The sequence below is a fragment of the Plectropomus leopardus genome, chromosome 8 (genome assembly GCF_008729295.1).
Source record: "Plectropomus leopardus isolate mb chromosome 8, YSFRI_Pleo_2.0, whole genome shotgun sequence".
NCBI lineage: Eukaryota > Metazoa > Chordata > Actinopteri > Perciformes > Serranidae > Plectropomus > Plectropomus leopardus.
This window is the reverse complement of record NC_056470.1, coordinates 5757492-5778330: the sequence shown is the minus strand read 5'-3', so window position 1 is coordinate 5778330 and position 20839 is coordinate 5757492. Positions and strand designations below refer to the sequence as shown.

The following is a 20839-nucleotide window of genomic DNA, read 5'->3' as shown; positions in this document are numbered from 1 at the left end:
TTATCCAAAATTTGCAAGAAATGTTTTTTAAAAAATGAAAATTAGTAAAAGAGATGTCTTTTTTTTAAATAAGGAAATGACTTAAAAAGTGCCTAAAAATTACAGTAATTCTATGACATGATTTTATATCTGCAATTGTGATGTTTTTAAATATATTTTTTCTTAGCTTTTTTTGCTTTTTTTCCTATGAAGCTTCCCCTAGCTTTTTCAAAGTAATTTTCTAAATCTACTTATGTCTTGCAATTTGTAGATTATTTCTTACCAGGGTTGCTCATTGCCTCTCCCCCCATGTTTTTAAAAGAAATTGCCCGAATTTGCTCAGTGTTCAAAGGTTAAAATACTAGTGAAAAGCGTATGAAAGCAGCACAAGAAAAGAGATGTCGCTTTAGGTTTCAAAGGGTGAATAACAATTTAGGATTTTGTAAATGAATCATATTTTTCAAAGTGTAAATAGTGTCATAATTTATTCTCTAAACTAACTTCGAGATTACATTCCTGTAAATATTACTTGGAGGTTTTAGAAGATGCCACAAAACAGGTGATAAACAGTCTTTCTCTCATCCTTCTAATTTTCCTCCGTTGGCCTGGTTGCTATGGATATTATCACAGTAATTGTGAATGTGTCTTCTGCAAGGCCTTTTTTTCCCTCTATTCCACACATGCCAATGTGAAGCGCTGCTTACCATCGGGATGTAGTTACATTGTATACGGGCACTGATTTAATACTGGAAATAGTCCCTGACAATTCAAGACAAAACATGGGCAGAGCTTACTGACATATTTCTGTGACAATAAAAATTTCAGTTTTCTTTTTTAATTTCTTGTAGTTAGATCTTTTAACTCACAGTGAGTAAATCAAGAACTGTTATCTTGAACCTTTCCCACCATAGACCCTGACACAACATATTTCCATAACTGCTATTCAATCCAGGGTATCGACCTGATTGGGCAGAAGCAGAGGCAACTCGATGCCAGCGTGCTCAGCATCCAGCAGGTTGACGGCGTCTGTGGCGGTGGCAGGCGGGTGTGTGGGGTCAGAGGCAAGGGGAGAAGGGGGGCTGCTGGCGATGTTAGGCTCTCCTGAGTTGCGCAGAGAGAGCGAGAGCGCTGGTGAGGGTCTTCTGGGTGACTGTGAGGAACAGCAGGGCAAGAGCTTCCCCAGAGCTCGCTTGAAGTCTCTCATGAACAGCGGATAGATGATGGGGTTCATTGTGCTGTTGCAGTACCCCAGCCAGGTGATGGCATCGAAGAGCGCAAGGGGGACGCACTCGCACACTGCCTGGATGAAGACAGTAGAAAGTATTGAAGGCATTAAAAAAATTATGGTAAAATAAGGAAATAAATAAGGACAATAAATAATAGATCAAATATGTAAATACAGAGAATAATAATCTTAAAGGCACCAAAATGAGTTTTTGACCCATTGTAGTATTATGAAGCAATTTTTAGAGAGGGTCCCAGCTTTGTATTGTGAAGGAAGTAGAAGGCTTCGAACTAGGAAACAAAAGCAGATGTAAACAATGAAAGAATTCAAATATTTAAAACATTGGTTTTGCAAAAAAATTATGAGGAAGGAAATATATTCAATACATTTGTTAGACCCCAAGAATACACACAATGTAAGCATTACTGTATTTTTTTTTGCTATCTTTAATAATATAAGAGAGGATTAAAAAGATAAAGAAACAAGTACAGAAAGATCTATTTATTTGTTCATTGTCAATAGGCATATTTATCCTTTACAGCAAAATTTATTTTAATTTATTCTATTAAAGTGCACATTTATTTAATTATTTCCATCAGAAAAATAGAGTTTAATATATGGTAAAACCTGTAAAAAAATAATGAAAATAAGAATTAGACAAGACAAAAATAGATAACAAAATAATGACAAAAGTTTTAAAAAAAATATATATATTGCCCACTAATTCATCTAGGCCTTATATATATAGTTTTAGCTCATTGTGTGCATTCATTTATCTCTAATTTATTGCACATAGTTATTTTAAAAAAAATACTGTGTAAGACAAGTTAATTTATGTTACAGCTCTGAAATAAATAAAAAGAATTCTATCAATTTTGAATAACTACAAAAAAAGAAAAAAATGTTTTTTTAAAGATTTTCTTTCTTAATTCTCACCTAGGCTGTCCATCACTATTCTTATCAAACATGAACATCTAATTTTCCTGAGAAGAACTTGTGAAATACATTTGCGTCTGGCCGTTAAAAACACTGATCTTGAGCAGAACCACTAGGTTTAGAGGAGGACAGTGAAGGAGGAGACAGCTGTTAGAGGGGAGCTTCAAATACTATCAAGATGAGACGGGGAGGCGGTGGGAATAGGACAGAAAGGAGGGGTGCATTTCACACACCACATTGAGTGTGAAAAGGAACGAAGAGCGCAGACACAGTCAAGTCTCTGTGCTCTATGTTATGCAGGGGAGAAGCGAGAGGGCACAGATGGGAAATCAAAATGACTGGATCATTGAAAGCTTGAAAAACACGACAAGTGTCATTACCAATTTAGATTAAGCTGTTTTTTGACATCCATTTACTCTCGCTGAGGTTTCTCGTGGCCTACGATGTTTGTTCGCAAGTAATAAGTGTGTGTGCTCATTCTAATCTAATCAAAATCAACAACTTAAAAAGACTGCCAATTATAAACGTTACTGTGGTGTGTTGTTTTCAGGGTTTTGGAATGAGTCAGCCACACAAAGCTGAAATGCCAATCTATTTCCTCGTTGGATAGCTTGGCAAGGCTGTGACGCCAAGGCTGGCCAATACAAAAATAGACCGGTATCCAAGTGTTTTTTTTCCCTTTCTTCTGTCTTTCTTTTGCATTTATTTCACACTGTTTTGGTGCCCACCACACAATAAATTAGGGAGGGAACTGATAAAACATTGAGTCACTTAGATGTATGGAATAAGAGTGCTATTCCAAAAAAAAAGACTAATAAATGATGAGGGAAATTGCTGCAGATCAAAGAAGAAAAAGCACTCGGCTGCACATATAGGTATTACAGTACTATATATCTCACATCAAAGATTTGATGGAAGCCAATGTCATGTTAAACTGCATGTTTTTATTTTTTATTTTATTTTCACTGACAGCATTTCTGTGTCTCATCTGTGGCAGAGATAGTGCCTAGTCCCTCTACTGACCTGAGCCATGTTGGTGATGAAAAAGGGGAGCCAAGCACTGAAGAATAGTCCCAGGAGGACTCCCAGTGTCAGACTGGCCTTCAGTGCCCTCCGACCCTGCCTGTGAGCCAGACCACGCTCACTGTTCACTGATGGCTGTGGACAGCAGAGAACAATAGACAGTGTTAATCTTAGAATTATACAGAAATATACAATATAAATCTCCCTTGCCTGCATTAGTTTGTTGGAAAAGCTTTTACAAGTAACTCTTTGTGACCTATTTGACAAACGAATTACATTATTTTAATTATTTTTGGCCTACTTTAGTCAGTGGTTTACTTGAAGCTCACCAGTTATAACTAAGTTAATAAACTAAATTGACCTAGTGCACTAGAATAAAGGGCTCTGAATTGACCTGTAGCTTAGCCCCGCCCTCAAAGGCCACGAGCCAATCACATTTCGTGCAGCCACATATTGCACTCGGACATCCTGCTCATTGACCACCATAGAAAAGCATCAGAAATTGTGATTTTCTTGCGTTTTTAATTAAATTTATGCACTTATAACCCCTGTTGTTTTATCCCGTTGAGAAGATAAACAGGCTGTCAACATGTGTTCTAAGGTAAGGCAACACAGTGTTAAAAAAATCCCTGAAAGTGACTAGTATATATAACCTCATACATTATGTCTGCAGCAGTGAGCAAAACCTCACTGTGCAGCAAAATTTGCTAGGTATGTTAGCTTAAGTTAGCTAATAGCCGCTAACCTTATGGCCAACCTCAGCTTTGTAACAAAAGCTAATCATTTCATCTGTTTAACTGAGTATTTTTGTTCTTTTACAATGGGACATCAGTGTTAACTGTAACAAAAGGTTGTAGTTAAAACCCACCCAACTGAAAACCATTAACGTTATCTCAGTTGTAATGTTACAAAGAAAGCAAAGGCTGGGTAATGCTAACACCACAGCAGAGTGAAGACCATTTTCATGGTGTCTGTGTGAAATAAAGAGCTTCTATCCACAAAAGCTCTGCATCTCTACAAATGTCTTTGAAACCGACAGCCGCCATTGTTGGTTTGGGCAACGCGCCATTTTTTTTCTCAGAGTGAGCTAAGGAGCTGGGCTTAGCCATATGTCAATGAAAGGAATTAATCTAAGTAATTTTGGAAAATATAAATACATGTATCACTTTCTTGTTGAGGCTTAGACATGAAGACTGATACTACTTTCATGTCTGTATGCTAAATATAAAGCTATAGCAAGAGCCAGTTAGCTTAGCTTAGCAAAAAGATAGGAAGACAAGGCAGAAATATAGCCTGGCACGCTTAAGATAAACAATCCACCTATAGCACCCCTAAAGACACAGATTAACACTTTATATCTCATATGTTTAATCTTCTTTGTGTACTAGAACCATTTATTTGGTGCCAGAGCCAACTAGCTATTTTCACCTGCCTTCACTGTCATTTATGCTAAGCTAAACCAAAAGCTAAAAGCTTTTGGTTCCCTTGTCTTAAAGACAATGGGTTTGGGGGGGGGGGGTAGGTGTCTAATATCAGGCCTGTCATTAACACAAGCTTAAGAGATTTTCACATTTTGCTCTGTGGCATAAAAAATGTCAGTAAATACCCCACTAAATTATGAAGCTTTTACAAAAGACAGTTGCTAACAAGTGACCTAATGAGGTGACAGAACATCATTACTGAAAACAGCCTAATGCCTCATTGTGGTGGCAACGTAGAAATCAAGTAGTGTAGTTGATTTATAGCTTAACATTAGCTTTTCACTTCTGGCAATTTCATTTTCATTTAACAATCACAAAAGTGCTGTCCATTTCTGAGGATTATATAAGATGTGTAAGTATCATAAATTCTTGTTTGCCTCAGAGCTTATTTTCTGCAATAATCCAAAATCCAATTTAAAAACAACAACAAGGCAATCAGAGTGAGGCCAACTTCCACAAAAAAAAAGAAGCCCTCCCTGCACCACTCACTAACCTGACTACCTAACACACAAACACGGAGTAGTATCAATCTCTCAGGATGAAAGCATATTTCCCAAAATTGCTGAAACTGTTCTGTTAAAATGTTAATGAAATACAAATATTTGCTGTCTTGATAATTTTTTTCCATTCCTCAAGAATTATTTTTTGCGATAACACCTATAGACCAGTGGACCAGTGATTAAGTACTTATGCTCTGCAGCTGAGTTGAAACCCAAAAAAATTAATTCAAAGTTTAAGTGAAAATAGTAAAATCCCCAGATACCAAATATGTTAATCTTGGAGGAGTTTTATAAAAGTTGGATATTTCTATTTGATGGAATAGTGCAGCTATAAAAGGTTTGAATATTACACTTAGTGCCAGGGTCACTTGGCTTCAATGAGAAGTTGGAGCAAGCTGAATAAAAGAATGAGAGTATTCGAAAGCTACTGAATGAAAGAAATCAGAAAACTTATCAGAGTTTTTGTGAATTTCAACAAACTGTTCTAGTGTGTGTGTGTGTGTGTGTGTGTGTGTGTGTGTGTGTGTACATATTTACTGCAGGCAAATGTGACAGACTAGGTGTCTGTCACATTTGTCTGTACTTTTCACTGTCTGTACTTTTCTCACACTGTCTGTACTTCACATCCCCCTCAACCACACACTGTCTGTACTTTTCTCTCCAAGATTTTAGAGCAGGTTTTATACCTTTTCCCTTTCACCGAATCACCACTTTTCCTCAATAAATTAAAAGCAAAACACTGTTCATCATACACTAGCCACAGTCGTAGTGGTAGATTGAATCTCTTCTGGTTCTTTTTTGCAGCCTGATAATAATGAATGAACTTAGGTATTTTAAGACTTTTAGATGTGCTGTAAACCTCTATGATGTTAAATACAAGGTGGTTTGTGCAAAACATAAAAACATTTTTGGGCCAAATCAGTTATACTTTTAGATTTTCTTCCAAACTAGGTCAACTTCAAGGTACTTTTATAATTAAGCACATCAGCACAGTCAAGTGGGTCTGTACTCAGAACTTAGGTGTCAGAAAGGTTAGAGGAAAAAAGGAAATTCAGCTGCCAAAATACATCTGAAGCATGCATAATCATAAAATTAACATCTCCAGGTTTATAATTGCTGCACTTCGATGATATTAAACTTCTAAGTTGATTTCAACAAGATAATTGGCATTTTAGGAAACGGCATGAGGAAAAAGGCATGAAGAGTATTATATAAAGCATCCAAGTAAAGTCAAGGAAAAGACATGTTAGAGAGCTCTTACAATAGATGGACAGCTGTAATTTGGTGATTATCTTTGTGCCACCTGCTCCAGTTACAGAATCAACTTTTTCAACTCCTACTCTCATTAAGGTCCACTCTGCTTAAAGGCCAGTCTACTATTTTAGCATCACAGCAGATTTTTTATTAGGCATTTCAGTTTTGCTTAGAAATTGTTCACTGTTATTCAATGTCTTGGTCAAAAGTCTTACAATAGGCATCTATAAGTTTATATGCCCTTACTTACTGGTACATTTTGTGACACAGGAGGTTCTTGGTGACTGCAGTCATCTCCGTCCTGCTGCCCTGCTGCAACTCCAGGTGAAGGAGGTCTGGACGGTTCCCCCAGAGAATGATGTGGGTGTGGTGGATGACTCAGCGCTGCGACCCTTTTCGCCTGCCTCCGCGCTGCCAGGAGGATCCGACAGTAGGTGAAGCAAATAGCACTGGAGGGCAAAAAGAAGGTGAGTACAGATGCCACCAGGGCGAAAGGAAGTGTGACCCGCAGGCGGCACTGAAGGGAAAGGCCTCCTGATGTCGAGTAGGAGCTGATGTTGTTACTGCTGACCCCTGGACCTGATAAGTGTCTGCTCCAATGGCCTAAGCTGTGCCATTTCATCTCAATGGGCAGGAAAGAGGCCAATGCTGCCAAACCCCAAGCAGCTCCCACCAGAAGCAATGCCCTAGGTGGGGTCATCCTCTGCTTGTAGCGCAGCGGCGAGATGATGAAGAGGTAGCGGTCCAGGCTGATCACACACAGGTTGAGGATGGATGCGCTGCAGCACATGATGTCAAAGCAGAGCCAGATCGGGCAAAAGGCCGGCCACAGCACCCAAGCCCCGCACAGAACGTTGAGCATGGCTGGGGGCATGACCACCAGTGCTACCATGAGGTCAGACAGGAACAGAGACACCAGGAAACAGTTTGAGGTGCAACGCAAAGAGCGATGGGCAAACACCACAGCGATGAGCAACATGTTGCCGCAGACTGTCATGAGGATGATGACTGTCAGCATGAAGGCTAACAACCAGGGGCCGCTGCCTGTGATGTTCCATGCGCTGGTGGTGGGAGAGCTGTTGTTGTAGCTTCCTACGGAGCCAGACAAGTGAGAGTCAGCCATGGTTTTGGACGGCAACAACCAATAATCCAGGTCCTAAAAGTTCCCCTTCCCGTAACTCTAGATGTTTCACACCTTGACCAGTTCTCTGTTGCTGCCAAAGCTCACTTTTGGGATATTACTGAGTAAAAAGAAGTCGCTGAGGTCTTGTGTTGAGAAGCCGTCCAACCCTGTTCCTGTCAAGGTTAATCGGACTGGTCTCCATGGGTTAATATCTCCATCTCCCTTTGGCAGGAATACATCCAGGTACCCTGAGCTTACTTTCACTGCCAGCAGTATAGTGATCACAGTTTCATTCATCTCGCCATCCTGGCCAGCATGTCCCTGCCTCATCCACAGCTAAGAGCCAGAATGAGCCATTCGACGGCTGACAGAGAATTTCGAAGCAGCATGTCACAATGATGACAATCAGCGGAGGAGGGCACACAGAAAGATAAGCTTCAAAGGCATGCGAGAGCTCTGCCGGTGACAGGGACTACTAAAGATGAAGAGAGCAAGGACCAATTCTCAGAATTATACCTCACCTCACAGAAGTGGAATTGTGTGGCTTCCGCAGGTCCTTCGCTTAGCTGGAGCTCTGCTGCTTTTCACAAGTCCTTTTATTCTGGGACACAGCCCGCCGAAAACAAAGCAAATATTGTGAAGCAGTCATTTGTAAGCAAAGCTCTGTTCATAAGTGCTCTGCAGGTACCATGGTCCTTGTAACGCTGCCTTTATATCCCCCGCTCCTGTTAATCCCTGTGTCGGCCACTCCAGCGCGCCTCCCAGCCAGAGCGCACAGCTTCTGAGAAGGAGCGTGTCAAAGCATTGAGCTGTTAATGCATAACCATGCACAATCACAGCCAGGAAATGCTAATTCTTCAGCATAGGAGTTGGTGTGGGTGATCTTTTTCCATGTTTGGTCATGGTGTTTTTAACAACTAGGATAAAACTATTATGGCTTCTCTGTGAGGCATTACAGAGATTAGATGTGACTGCTTTTTCTTCACAGGTAGAAATTATCTAAAATTGTGCATTCTGCTTGCTTTTTGTTGTAAGTGCATGTGTATAATGTAATGAGCGTCGGATCGAGCAGTAGTGGCAGGGCCCATTTAAAGAGAATCCATTTCCTCTGACCTTTTCATGTTTTAATGAAGACTGAATCACATGTTCTTGCATCCTTTCTCATTCAATAGCCTTCAGGTTTGTTTCATCCGCTTTTTGGCCGAATTTTGTCACTGGTCCCTTCCGATTCAGGTGTATTTTACCTCAAATCATTTGTCAAACCTTTATTTTACATGTGATCTCCATTCAACATACTGTACGTGACATCTGAAGCAATCAGTGGCTAATCGGTCTAGTCTAACTATTTTGCCTCACTGTTATGGACAGGTGCTGCACAGTGTTTTAGCATTAGATAGCTAACATGACTGCAAAAGGATTCATTGGTAACAGTTAGTCTGTCATCGGTGTCGTGTTCTTTTTTTAAAGAAAATCTTTGTTAATTATATTTTTGATTCATGAAATTTTTTTTTTAATTTTTTAAAAAGATTTCAGAAAAACTTCCACGGGGCACTACTGGAAACAATTGGTTACACCAGTCCAATAATACAGGTGCATCACAGTATAGAGCGTAAATATTTATGCAATCTGTTCTTTTACATTTCATAATTGTTCATCATTTACATACATATATGAAGCTTTGTCTTAATTTTCCATTCGTTTTGTCTGTTGTCAGTGTCTAAAAGTCAGATCGCTTTCATTGTGACGTGTCTTGAAACAAACATCTGATATTTTATAAAAACCTGTTGATACATAAGTAACATGAAGGTGCCAGTTTATCAATAGTAGTTTGAGTTATAGCTTATGAAACATTTTTCAATGACTTGTTCATTTAGCACTGGTGAATAAATTCACATTCCCTGTTCCAACAGTTCAGAAAACAATGAAGTCACTTCACCTTGTTCCTACATTATACTCCATCCAGACGATAATTATTCACAACAGGAGCGCTTGAATACAAAATAGCATAAAACGAAGCATTCATGGGGTAAAATCCTGTGCACTCCAGCATTTCAATAGCCTTGTCAAATACTAAACACGATATGCGAAGCGCTTTATTTTCATGCCCCCTCAGAACTGACTAATCTCTCCCATCACTACGCCCCTGTCATCTGCCACATCAGATCAGCTGCTGCCAACCTTCTGACCCCCTTCTCACCCACACCGAGCCCACCGCCTTCTGGGACAGCGTTTGCATCGCTCTCCCCACCTTCTCCTCCATGACACCATTTGAGAAAATCACTCCCACTCGCATTCAGAAATAAACTGAAGAAAATCCACCTTTTCAATGCTGCATTAACACTTGACTCCTATCACTCCCTTAAGCACCAGCATCACTGCTCGGAGTGTATTAATCTAGCTTTATGATTCATCACATTACTCTTGTTGTTTTACTCCTAATTTCAAGGTGATTTTAAATGTTTTTCATCCATTTAAAAGCAACTAAAGAAAAATAAATCACCGCTGCATCGTTTTGTTGTCATGATTATTTTATTAAATATACACAGACTGTCCTGATCAGGCACATACAAATCATACAGAGTCATATTAGGGTGGATCATTCAACAGGGACACAAGGATCTAACTGTAGAACAGTGCAAATGCTGACTCTCAAACCAACAAAAAAAAAAAAGTAAAAAAATAAAAATGACAGTCCCTTGATGACTTGCAGCTATTGCTCCTGTAAAAGAAAACAAAAATTAGTCACAGAAATCTTGATTTAAATCATGACACAAGGTTGGTAATCTGACTTAGACATAATGAATTATTGGGCCATGTGTGTTTTATTGCACAAACAAACCTTTTCACTTCTGTGTAGCATGTAATGTGATCTCAGGTCGTTCTGACAGTTTGCGTACGCCATGCCAAGTCCCGTCCCTGAGCCGAATGAAATTGGCCAAGCGTGCCCTACAAATGAAACAGGTACTTTATGAATTCTCAAGCACGTCACAGTGTTATAAAAACATACCCGAGATGGTGCGTGAAATCCTTTTCACACTCATCTTGTGACACCTTGTTTGTGTTTTTTCTCTCCAGTGCTTCACTTTCATATTCACATGTTCTTTTTTGTGCTTTTGAGGGTGGGTGTTTTTGGTGCTTTTCTCACAATAAAAGCACAAAATACTAAAAAATAATGTGTTCAGTTAAAGGAACAGTGTGTTAGATTCAGAGAGATATAGTGGCATCTAGTAGTAAGGATTGAAGACTGCGACCAGTTGAAGCTTTTCTGGCTGGAATTCCTGAAGTGTTCATGGTTCAGGAGGTTTTAACCAGGGGCCTAAAAAAAGCACAAACACTTTAAAATTTTAAAAAAAGAGTTTCCTGTTACAAATCGGTGTCTCTCCGATGCTGTTTGGCATGTAGGAGACAGGTCATTAGCCCATCATCTACAAATGTGTGCTCACCTTTTTTCTCTGTTAACTTAACATTCAGATGTTCAGGAGGATTTTACTGTGAGCCAAATTATTCACAGAGGTCTCTTCCTCTCCAAAACAAACAGACCCGGTGATTTAAACTAGTAAAAACCACTGACCTAAGCAGTTTCACGTTGAAAAAATTTTGTTTTTTGCAACTATGGTAGCCAACGCAAAAATGCAAATGGCCATATCAAGAGTAAGTTTTTAGTTTGTCTGTTCTAGGCTACTATAGAAATATTGAAAATAAAATAAGGTAACGAAAACCAACAGTTCTTATTTTTATGTGATTAGAAACAAAAAAACAAAACACTTATTATATCATATTCCAATTCTGCCAGTATATCCCCTTAATGCCACAAACTGGACTTTTAGATAAGACCATAGATTGGGAAAGCAAAAGACTCAAAAAACTGTGTAAGATTAATGAAGTAATTTGCTGTTAGCAGTAGCAGACAACTGCATGTACTTGCTGCAGTAGGTACAGAGAATGACTCCTTGCTACACTTGCTAAATTAAAAGTTCAAAATGTAGTAGAGAAACAATCCACTGAAAACTACTTACGTTTGAAGAACAGAACAGAAAAGACGATTCCTAACCCCAGCCCAGTGCCTGAAAAAGAGGGGGAAACAAAAACAGCTACATCCTCTGACCATTTTCTAATTCACAGTGAAAATTAATTTATTCTTACTGGGATTTTTTTTTTTTTTTGGTTTCAGGGTGCAAAGAACATCTTTTTAACCCCCCCCCCCAAAACACCCATATAGCCATAGGCTATTTATTTATTTATTTATTATTATTTATCATGAGCTATATGCTGTGTCATATGACCTCTGACTTATGTTGACTGACTTTATGTACTGTATATTTTTTATGTAGCCATAGCCCACTTTTGCTTTGTAATGCACTACCACTACTTTCTAATACACATTGCAAATAACTTTAAAATCTAAATTTAAACTGATTCATACAGTAAGTTGTGTAGTGGGACGTAACGTTACAGTATTGTCCTCATTTTTTCTCTGAAACTGGACATTACTGTGAAATCACTTCCTCTCACTGTTTGAAATAACACATGTGGTCTTTACACACAGTCTCTCTAAAACAACGTGAGTCAGGTACCTCACTCCAGCTGATGCTGCCTTACAGTGACATCACACCAAACTCCGTTCAAAAATCTGCCAAATGTATGGTTCATTGCTTATTAGCAGTATATGCATGACTGATGCATGACTGATGACTTCATAGCAAGGTTAAAGGATCAACTGGTCTATAATACTAGTTATTCATCAAGCAATGCCCTACTTAAACAAATAAACTTTCACGTTATCCCGTTCCCGATGTGACGTTCAAGTTACGTTAGATAAGTTCACTCTAGAAAACGGCGGAGATGTAAACCGAGACAATGAAAAGTTTACGTAGTATTAAAATAAACGTCTTGTATATATACCGAATTCAGGAGTGGGCAACACAGTTTCGTAAAATATATTACTTAATGTCTTTGCAAAGCTGTAACGTATTGATAAAGCAAGATAGCATCAAACTGTCCCTTTATGAATGGCGCTTCTACTCAATTTAGGTTCTTTCCAACAGTAAAGTTTAAGGGACCGCAAATATTTCTGAGCACCGATGGTCAGTCTTTTTGATTAAAGTCAATACATCATAATTTTACCTATCAAAATGAACAAGTCATAGATATCTTAGTGGTCATTCAGTTGTCCTTTACGAGCCCCTTCGGCTAGCTAGTTAGCCTCTCGCCCAGTCAATGACAGCTGTGGACTACAGTGTAAACTGTTGCTTATTTTGGCCTTATTCGGGGGCATTACAATGTCGTTACAATCGGGAAGACGTTGAGATATTTACCGAGTTTAATGGCACCGTCTGCCAGGCACCGGTCCCACTTTTTCCCCAGCTCCTTTTCAGACATGCTGAACATTAGCTTCTCTCAGAAGTGTCAAATGCAGCTCTGGTGCTGCCTTCAGGTGCTATGGGAAATATAAACATCTGATGATTTGAGCGAAGGGGGCCTGTGACAAAGTGCAGTGGGCGAGTACGCTTTATCCTATCAGAGCTACAAAATAATGTTTATTATCAGGCGGATGTTTTTTAGAGAATACATGTGGGTGGAAAACTCTTCAACAGGTTAAAGCTCGATTAAACCCTTTTCCATGAACGCCACCCTTGCAAACCTCGCGATGCATTAAAACCAAAGCTGCTTAATGTCGCCATCCTGTGGTAAAGATTAAAACAGTCTGTTTTACTTGCACACATTATTATCAGTGTGTAAGTGGGGTTATATGTATTTAGGCTTTGGGTGACGATAGATATTTCAAGGAGGCTAAGCAGTTTGAAAATAGCTTTCGTTGGCATGGAGTCATGTGCCTCGACCTTGATTCAAGTCTCTGGAGCTCTACTGAGGGGATGGACATCATTCTTCCGAAAGACATTCCTTTATTTTGTGTTTTGATGCAACATGTGATGTGTTAGCAAGATCTCAAATAGGTGTTACATTGAGTTATGATCTGTTGACAAAATACACTTATATATGCAACAGAGCATGGCTGGATGGTAATTGTTTAACTGTAATATGCATCTGTGTGGATGCATCTTATCTTTTCTCCATCCATTTATTCAAGTTTTGGTTTGTCACCCCTCTGTGTAGTTTGGCAGAGAAAAAAAATCCCATATGCACAGTTTTTTTATTGCAAATTTATTTGAAAGTTTCTGAATGAAATTTTGTTTGACACAAATCAGTACACTGTGATGAAGTCATTACAGCATGTTCACCTTATTAACACTGATTTCCTGAGATGACAATATACAATTTCTGACACTTAACAGTGCTCAAACATTTGATACCCATTACACAAAAAAAACTTGGCATGTTTTGAAATTGTTACCATTAAATAAAGACGTGCCGTCAGCTGGGACACTGCTGCATCCAAATCTGAAAACTACAAAACCTGGTGTTGATCGCACAGAATCAAAGTACTAAACATGGAAATCATGTTATATATGAATTCTACAAACAGACTGACAAACGTATCAAATTCATTAAATGACAGACAGTCACATACAAATGATCCACTGTCGCTCCTCAGCAGGCAAACTGTGTGAAACAGCCAAAAGTCATCATGTTGGCAGAGTGATTATCAAGCACAGTCTCCTCAAACGGTGCAGACTACAAGTTGGCTTCTTAATGGACTTCAAGTGAACTCATAGTAGGGCTGATAGTGAGTATCTTACACATTGTGAGAGTGTGTGTGTGTGTGTGTCTGTGTGTGTGTGTGTGAACAGCAAAGGGGCACCAAAGAGGTAGAAACTGTGTCCTTAGAGCAAATGTATCTTTGGCCGAAAAAAAAATAACCCCCCTTTGCTTTTACTGCCTTAACTCCTGTACATATGTGTCTGAACTCTCACTGTTGCTCGTGTGACCAAGACGCCTCATTAAAAGTCAGGTGATGCAGAATTCACGTCAACACGACTGCAGTGATAACACACATACTGTACATGTGAAAACAAGTGCTATCATTCAGACATACCTGCAGGTAAATGCGTCTGATAGCCTTCGCTACAAATAAAAATGCTGTGGTTTGATTGCATTCCATCCTATGTAAAGAAAATAATAATGTGGTGAAGGGTAAAGAGATCATCTACCCTGTTTCTTGGTTTCTGAGGGACTTGTTGCCCCGACCACAGTTCACACTGAAGCTTTGTCTGATCACTCTGGGGACCCTGGCTGAGGGGACTGTTGTGCTGCTGCTGCTGCTGCTGCTGCTGGCTGGTTGCTTTCTTCTGTTGCTGTCTTCACTGAGCTCTTGCTGATGGCCAGGAGGTCTCGCAGCTCCTTGTTTTCAATCTGTACAAGACAGGATAAACATATATTTAAAAAAAGAAAAACACATTAAAAAATCAAAATGAAATGTTTAGATTTAAATGGCCAGATATCAACTATCAACTAAACTCAACATCATTTTATACATAATTTTTAACGCACACCTCTGTTTTTGCTCCCGTATTTTACTAGTTTAAGTTAACCCTTTGAAACCGAGCAAATTAGCCTGATTTCTTTCAAAAACATGGGAAGAAGGAAAGGAGCAACAAAAGAAGAAATTACCCAACAATTTGCAAGAAATTTGTAAAAAGTACATGAAAATTACCTGAAAATTAGTAAAATAAATAAATGAATTATTAAATCATGTCAAAAAAGCAAACAAGACTTGGAAAAAGTGCCTAAAAAGTAATTGTAACATAACTTTAAATATGAAATTATGATAATTACACATATAGTATTTCCCCAGCAATTTCCTTTTTTTCTACACTTGATATTTTTCCTTAGCTTTTGAAAAAATAATTTCTAATAAATATTTTTTATTTGTGGAACATTTCATACCAAGTTGCTCATTGTCTCTTTCCCCCAAGTTTTTAACAGACATCACACCCTGAAACTCAGGTTTCAAATGGTTAAACACGTGTGAAAGTTGTATCAAAGCAGCACAAGAAAAATGATGTTGCTCCAGGTTTCAAAGGGTTAAGCCTCTAACACTTTTTCATGCGCTCGATAGATTTATCTCTCTCATACTTTGGGTGCAACTTTGTTTAGAAACCTGCAAGGTAATCTCAGACTGGCCACCCAAGATGCTGATGTAATTATTGATTCACCTAAACCGTCAGAAGCTGTCTCAGGTAAGTTCTTCCGCATGCTATTTGTCCTCACGGGGGTCTTGACCTGACAACAGGTCATCGTTATAATTGACTTGAGTGGGCGACTGCTCACCGTCAATGGCGTCTGGCACTTTGGAGAAGTGATATTTTCACAGATGAATCCCGGTTTAAACTGTGCCGGCATATGGCAGACGCTGTATATGAGGTCATGTGGGCGAGTGGTTTAATCATGCCAACACTGTGAACAGACAGACTGCTCCATGGTGCCGGTGAGGTTATGGTATGGGCTGGCATAAGCTACAGACAGCGAACACGAGTGCATTTTTTTGACGGCAGTTTGGATGCACAGAGATACTGTGACAACATCCTGAGATCCACTGACATGCCGTTCATCTGACGCCGTGATCTCATGTTGCAACATATTACTTGGCCCCATGTTGCAAAGACCCAATCCTCAAACCGGACATGTCACCCACTGAGCATGTTTGGGCTGCTCTGGAATTGCACGGGCGACATCTTGTTTCAATTCCTGCCATTATCCAGCAGCTTCACATGGCTATTGAAAAGAAGGCCAGCAATCAACAGTCTGATCAACTCTATGTGAAGGAGATGTGTCGCACTGCATGAGACAAATGGTGGTAACACCAGATACTGACTAGTACTTTTGTGTATCTGTGATTTAAAATATATATATATATTTTTTTCCTAGTTGTGCAATTGTCTTTTTTCAAGATAAAACTGAACAGTTAGAGTGGCATTTTATTGTCACCATCCCAAGGCACACCTGTGTAGTAATCATGCAGATTAATCAGCATCTTGGCATGTCACACCTGTCAGGTGGATGGATTATTCTGGAAAAGGAGAAGTGCTCACTAGCAAGGATTTTTTTTAAAATTTGTGACCAAAATTTGAGAGAAATATATATGTGCACAAAAAGTCTTAGATCTTATTTTCAAACTATGAAAACATTTTTGTTCTGTTTATATCATCACATATTTTACTCTTACTAGTGGTATCTAGCCATTCAGGTAGTTTTGGTTTAATCAGTCCAGGTTGAGACATCTGTCTCCGGGATTTCTGCTTCCATCTCAACACATCATCATCATCATCATCATCACAGCTGAAGTGAACTGAGTTACATTTGTGGTCCTTACAGCATTGAAAACTTCTTAAACATCCAACAGTTGCATCTACTAAATAGTGTTTCTGTTCCTCTGCGTAATCTACATACTGAGAACCATTATCACCGGAACTATTTTTATCCTAAAACAGTCCCTGTAATTGTAATTTATCAATGCTGTAAATGCCACTAACATAATTCCATTCATCTTTATGTATTATGACGTTGAATAATAGTCAGAAAAGTGTTTTTGCAGCGCATTATGATGTCACAATGACCTTTGGGAATATAAAATGTCATCAAATGTCACCATAATTTTATCTTCTGAGACATTTGTGTGAAATGTTGTCATAAGTAGCATATAAATTCTTAAGTTACAGTAAAAAACTTTTTTGTGAGGCCACAGTGATCTTTGACAATCAACTTCTATTCAGTGGATGCTTGTGCCAAATTTGAAGAAGTTCCCTCAAGGCATGCCTGAGATATCACGTTCACAAGAATGGGACAGATGACCTGAAATCATAACTCTTCCCGCCATGATTGTCACCGGCAGGGAGGCGCAAAAACATCAACAGTTGCTCCTGATTCTACTGAAGCCCCGTGCTCACCTCTAGCTGTGCGAGCCTCTCTCTTACTGAGCAGTAATGCTGATCGTCCACCTGCACTGCTCTTCTCATCACCTGCCCCATCTCGCATATCCGCTCCACCTGGCTCTGCACTTCCTGGAGAACAGTCAGAAATGAACAGTAAATGAAAGAGAAATTCAACCATTAGTTTGGAATCTTAATCTACTGATGACAGGGAACCTAAAAACATGAAGAGCCAGCATACTTTTGCATGGTTCTCGTGGAGGCTGAGCACAGGTTTAGTGTCCAGCTCCTTCTTTGCCATCATCAGCTGGAGCATCTGCTTGCGATATCGTCCCATGATCAACTCTAGCGCGTACTGGTGCTCTTCAAGAGATAACCACAGTTCTGAAGAGACAGTCACAAAGAGGGTTAGCAAAAACATAAAACTGTCACACAATCTACAAGATTGTTTTTTTTTCATTTTCACCTTTATTCTCCTGCTGTAGTTCCTTGATTTGAGTGTTTTCCTGAGTCAGTAGGACATGAGGCTTATATTTTGTCAGCTCCTGAATCTCTGAAGCATCTTCTGTGTGCTGAGAGGAGAGCGGGAATAGAGCAGTGAAGAGAAATAACAAACAGAAAGATGTGTCGTTCTGTTTTAATGATACGAGATAATGATGTGAATGTTAATGATGTGAGATCAAAGCTATTGTTTCATTTGTAAATCAGAGTCCTAATTTCCATTTTCAATGTATCATATTATGTTATTATAAACTGTATTCATAGTCTCAGCATCAAACATGAACTACTGTTAAAGCACTGATTAGTTCTATGATATTCATGACATCTAAGTTTTACAAGTTCCCTTTTCACAAAAGGGGGCTTGAACTGGCTGGCCAGCAATTTATTCTTTGTGGGTTTTTTTTGTACAAACAAACACACAATTTAACAAAATATAACTTGAAATGTAAGAGAATATTGATAGACTTCAGTAAATGTGATATTATATTTTGTGATGCTGCATCGATTCTAAAAAACATTGGATTTATTTTTTTAATTCATAGATACATGTGATGATTTGTGGCAGTAGTTTATTTTGTGTTGTGTTAACCCCTTGACTGCTAAATAGCAGTACACAAATGCAATACAAATGCAGATCCCACTGTTCCGATTGCATAAAATAATGACTGTCTGCACACTTACTTTATTTAAGACAACCATTTGATCCTACTAGGATCTCTGTCAGGTCAAACGTTTGAAAACATGAAACCACACCTTTATTTATACATAACACATAACGCACACCAATAGGCTGATGAATTCTATGGTGTGGCAGGTGTGGTTAACCATCTGAACCAGGCAGGGTGGTAAAACAATTGCCAATCAACAGTTAAAAAATTACATAGAAAAAGTACACAGGAAAAGAAAAACAGTGATGTCAATGCCATAGTACAAAACATCAAACCTATCTCAGTTCCTAAAAACATTATATAGAGAATGTTTGTATCAGAATTAATGTTTATATCAGAATAATTATAAATACAAAAAATCAAATTCCAAAAATGGAAAAATTTAAAATAACAATAAACAATGAGAGGCATTTTCAAACATCTGACATATCGAAGATCCAAGCAGGATCAAAAAAAAGGTCTTAAACAGTGTGCAGGTGTGACCTTTTTCCTCATGCGCCTTATTTCAAACATGCACAGAATATTTAAGCAACTCATTTTTGGAATTTTCTAAAGGTAAATTGCCACTTAGTTTCATCCTAATTTCTGCATTTAGCATTGGTCCACACACTTCCCTTTGTGTTGATGGTAGAGGAGTGTGTGCTCATCAGAGGAAACATTTGAGACGTTGTTGGGCAGAAAATTCGATTTAGTACGTTGATTCTGAACAGATGACAAAGTTAGAGCTCAACTGAGTTCTGCTGCACCTAATGTGTGCGTGCATCACTGAGCAACGCAGCAAACTTTGCAGAAATGTGAATGTAACGGTGCGGAGCTACTTGTCCTCACCTTGTCTGGGGGAGCATTTCCCACCTCTCTCATGCTCTGCACTCTCTGGCTGAGGGCCCCGGACTGCTCTATCAGTCCCTCGGCGGCCGTGTCGTGCTCTTTGAGCCTCTCCAGAAGGGTCCGAGCATCGCCCAACACTTTTTCCAAAGTGCAGGCCATACTGGAAACTGTCAACTCCTGTATAACAAGCTAACGTTACTTCACACAGCCGGATTGAAATACCTCGCAGTGTTATCTTGTGTTGTTGCTAGCTAGCCGAGGCAGCTGCGATACCTTTACAGCGATGTGTACCAACTATTGCGGGACTTCGGAAATATTTGTCGACAGGCGGAATAAGTAAAATACGCGCAAATAATAAAAAAAAAATACTCTCTGTTTTGTTGTCAATTGCGCCGTTTCCGTGTGAGACTAAACAATGACGTCACATCCGTATCTTCTTCTTTGTCTATCGTAAATTACAAAACCGGATTCCATGTTGATACCGCCACCTATTGGACGGTTTAGATAATTGACAGTAGCAACCGTGAAATTGATTAGCTGGACAGAACACGCTTGATTCTGAAAACAAAACCACCAGCACCACAACAACAACAACAACAACAACAACACAGCTTTGCAGGAAGGGAACAAAACCCGGGTGAGTTTTTAAGAGTCTTACGTTTTCTGCACGACGGGGAGCAGCGGAGAGCGTTGCTGTGTTTCATGTGTTACAATGAATTTGGAAACATGTAGCCATGTTGATGCTTTACCTTTTCATTTCACTGCCCACACACATACGAATATGGTAGGGAACAGTTCTTTATTTGTCAGAGGAGGGCGTGGCTGGGGTGTGACGTAGGTGTTTTTTGTCACTTCCCAAAAGGTTGAAACATTTTTCCTTGGGTCTTGAATGCAAGAGCCTCCAGCAAAAGAACAAACAACAACTTGGTTGTTCACTCTTGCCATGCATGCTAGATAGTTCATGGAAACTTTATACATTTGGCCATTTTTTTAGAGACATGTAAAATAAAGTGATTTTGTTGAAATATCACTATTTTTAACTTAAGATTTGTTTGTGTGTGTGTTTCTTTATCTTTATTATGGCGGAGGCATTCATCGAACATGAAGGACTGTTGGAAATGTGAAAATCCACAATTTCTGTTTTTACATTTTCTGGCTATATTATGAATGGTGTAATAAACCCAGGGGTGGTTTGGAACACATGCTTTCTTTTAAAATCAGCTTTAACATAATGACAAAATACAGACATTTAAATTTGTTGCTCAGCCGCTAATCCAAAATGAATAAAGTTCCTCACTAGTGCTAAAAAAAAAAATATTTATTTGCCCCCCCTTTCTTTAAACCACCCCACCCTACATCATAAATAATTAACAGTCCCTGACAAAGAAAATTTGTATGACATTTGTACAGTGATTGAACATCAAGTAATTGCTTGATTTCATAAAATACATTTGGGGATTTCGGCACATTTTGTAATTAATAAACTGATTAACA

The 20839-nt window shown here is 38.9% G+C and overlaps 3 protein-coding genes across 4 annotated transcripts; all 3 read right to left on the bottom strand.

Annotated features, from left to right (window-relative positions):
* Positions 1 to 922: 922 nt before the first annotated feature.
* Positions 923 to 7521, bottom strand: htr6 (5-hydroxytryptamine (serotonin) receptor 6). Its single transcript, XM_042492498.1, has 3 exons — positions 6649 to 7521; positions 3164 to 3298; positions 923 to 1279 (listed from the first exon to the last, which is right to left on the bottom strand). Exons 1-3 carry the CDS (start codon positions 7519 to 7521, stop codon positions 923 to 925), a joined length of 1365 nt encoding a protein of 454 aa, XP_042348432.1.
* A 2510-nt stretch (positions 7522 to 10031) lies between these two features.
* On the bottom strand, positions 10032 to 12929 carry micos10 (mitochondrial contact site and cristae organizing system subunit 10). The gene is made up of 4 exons (XM_042492116.1): positions 12837 to 12929; positions 11538 to 11585; positions 10361 to 10467; positions 10032 to 10240 (listed from the first exon to the last, which is right to left on the bottom strand). The coding sequence occupies exons 1-4, from the start codon at positions 12907 to 12909 to the stop codon at positions 10232 to 10234; spliced, it is 237 nt and encodes a 78-aa protein (XP_042348050.1). The 5' UTR covers positions 12910 to 12929; the 3' UTR covers positions 10032 to 10231.
* Positions 12930 to 13682: 753 nt separating this feature from the next.
* sike1 (suppressor of IKBKE 1) lies at positions 13683 to 19759 on the bottom strand. Of its 2 annotated transcripts, XM_042491907.1 has the most exons (6): positions 19619 to 19759; positions 19346 to 19522; positions 17815 to 17920; positions 17590 to 17732; positions 17367 to 17480; positions 13683 to 14832 (listed from the first exon to the last, which is right to left on the bottom strand). In XM_042491907.1, the coding sequence occupies exons 2-6, from the start codon at positions 19502 to 19504 to the stop codon at positions 14695 to 14697; spliced, it is 660 nt and encodes a 219-aa protein (XP_042347841.1). In that variant the 5' UTR covers positions 19505 to 19522; positions 19619 to 19759; the 3' UTR covers positions 13683 to 14694. The 2 variants fall into 2 exon arrangements, with proteins under 2 accessions (XP_042347841.1, XP_042347840.1); XM_042491906.1 differs by having other exon boundaries at positions 19346 to 19759.
* Between the last annotated feature and the right edge of the window lie 1080 nt (positions 19760 to 20839).

Coding starts and splice junctions, on each gene's coding strand:
- htr6 (XM_042492498.1), bottom strand. CDS start 7,521: ATGGCTGACTCTCACTTGTCTGGCTCCGTAGGAAGCTACAACAACAGC. Junction 3,299..6,648: donor CTGTGTCACAAAATGTACCA/GTAAGTAAGGGC, acceptor TGCTGTCCACAG/CCATCAGTGAACAGTGAGCG. Junction 1,280..3,163: donor TCATCACCAACATGGCTCAG/GTCAGTAGAGGG, acceptor GTCTTCATCCAG/GCAGTGTGCGAGTGCGTCCC.
- micos10 (XM_042492116.1), bottom strand. CDS start 12,909: ATGTTCAGCATGTCTGAAAAGGAGCTGGGGAAAAAGTGGGACCGGTGC. Junction 11,586..12,836: donor AGACGGTGCCATTAAACTCG/GTAAATATCTCA, acceptor CCTCTTTTTCAG/GCACTGGGCTGGGGTTAGGA. Junction 10,468..11,537: donor TTCTGTTCTGTTCTTCAAAC/GTAAGTAGTTTT, acceptor TTTCATTTGTAG/GGCACGCTTGGCCAATTTCA.
- sike1 (XM_042491906.1), bottom strand. CDS start 19,504: ATGGCCTGCACTTTGGAAAAAGTGTTGGGCGATGCTCGGACCCTTCTG. Junction 17,921..19,345: donor GAAATGCTCCCCCAGACAAG/GTGAGGACAAGT, acceptor CTCTCCTCTCAG/CACACAGAAGATGCTTCAGA. Junction 14,833..17,366: donor AGAGGCTCGCACAGCTAGAG/GTGAGCACGGGG, acceptor TGTCTTGTACAG/ATTGAAAACAAGGAGCTGCG.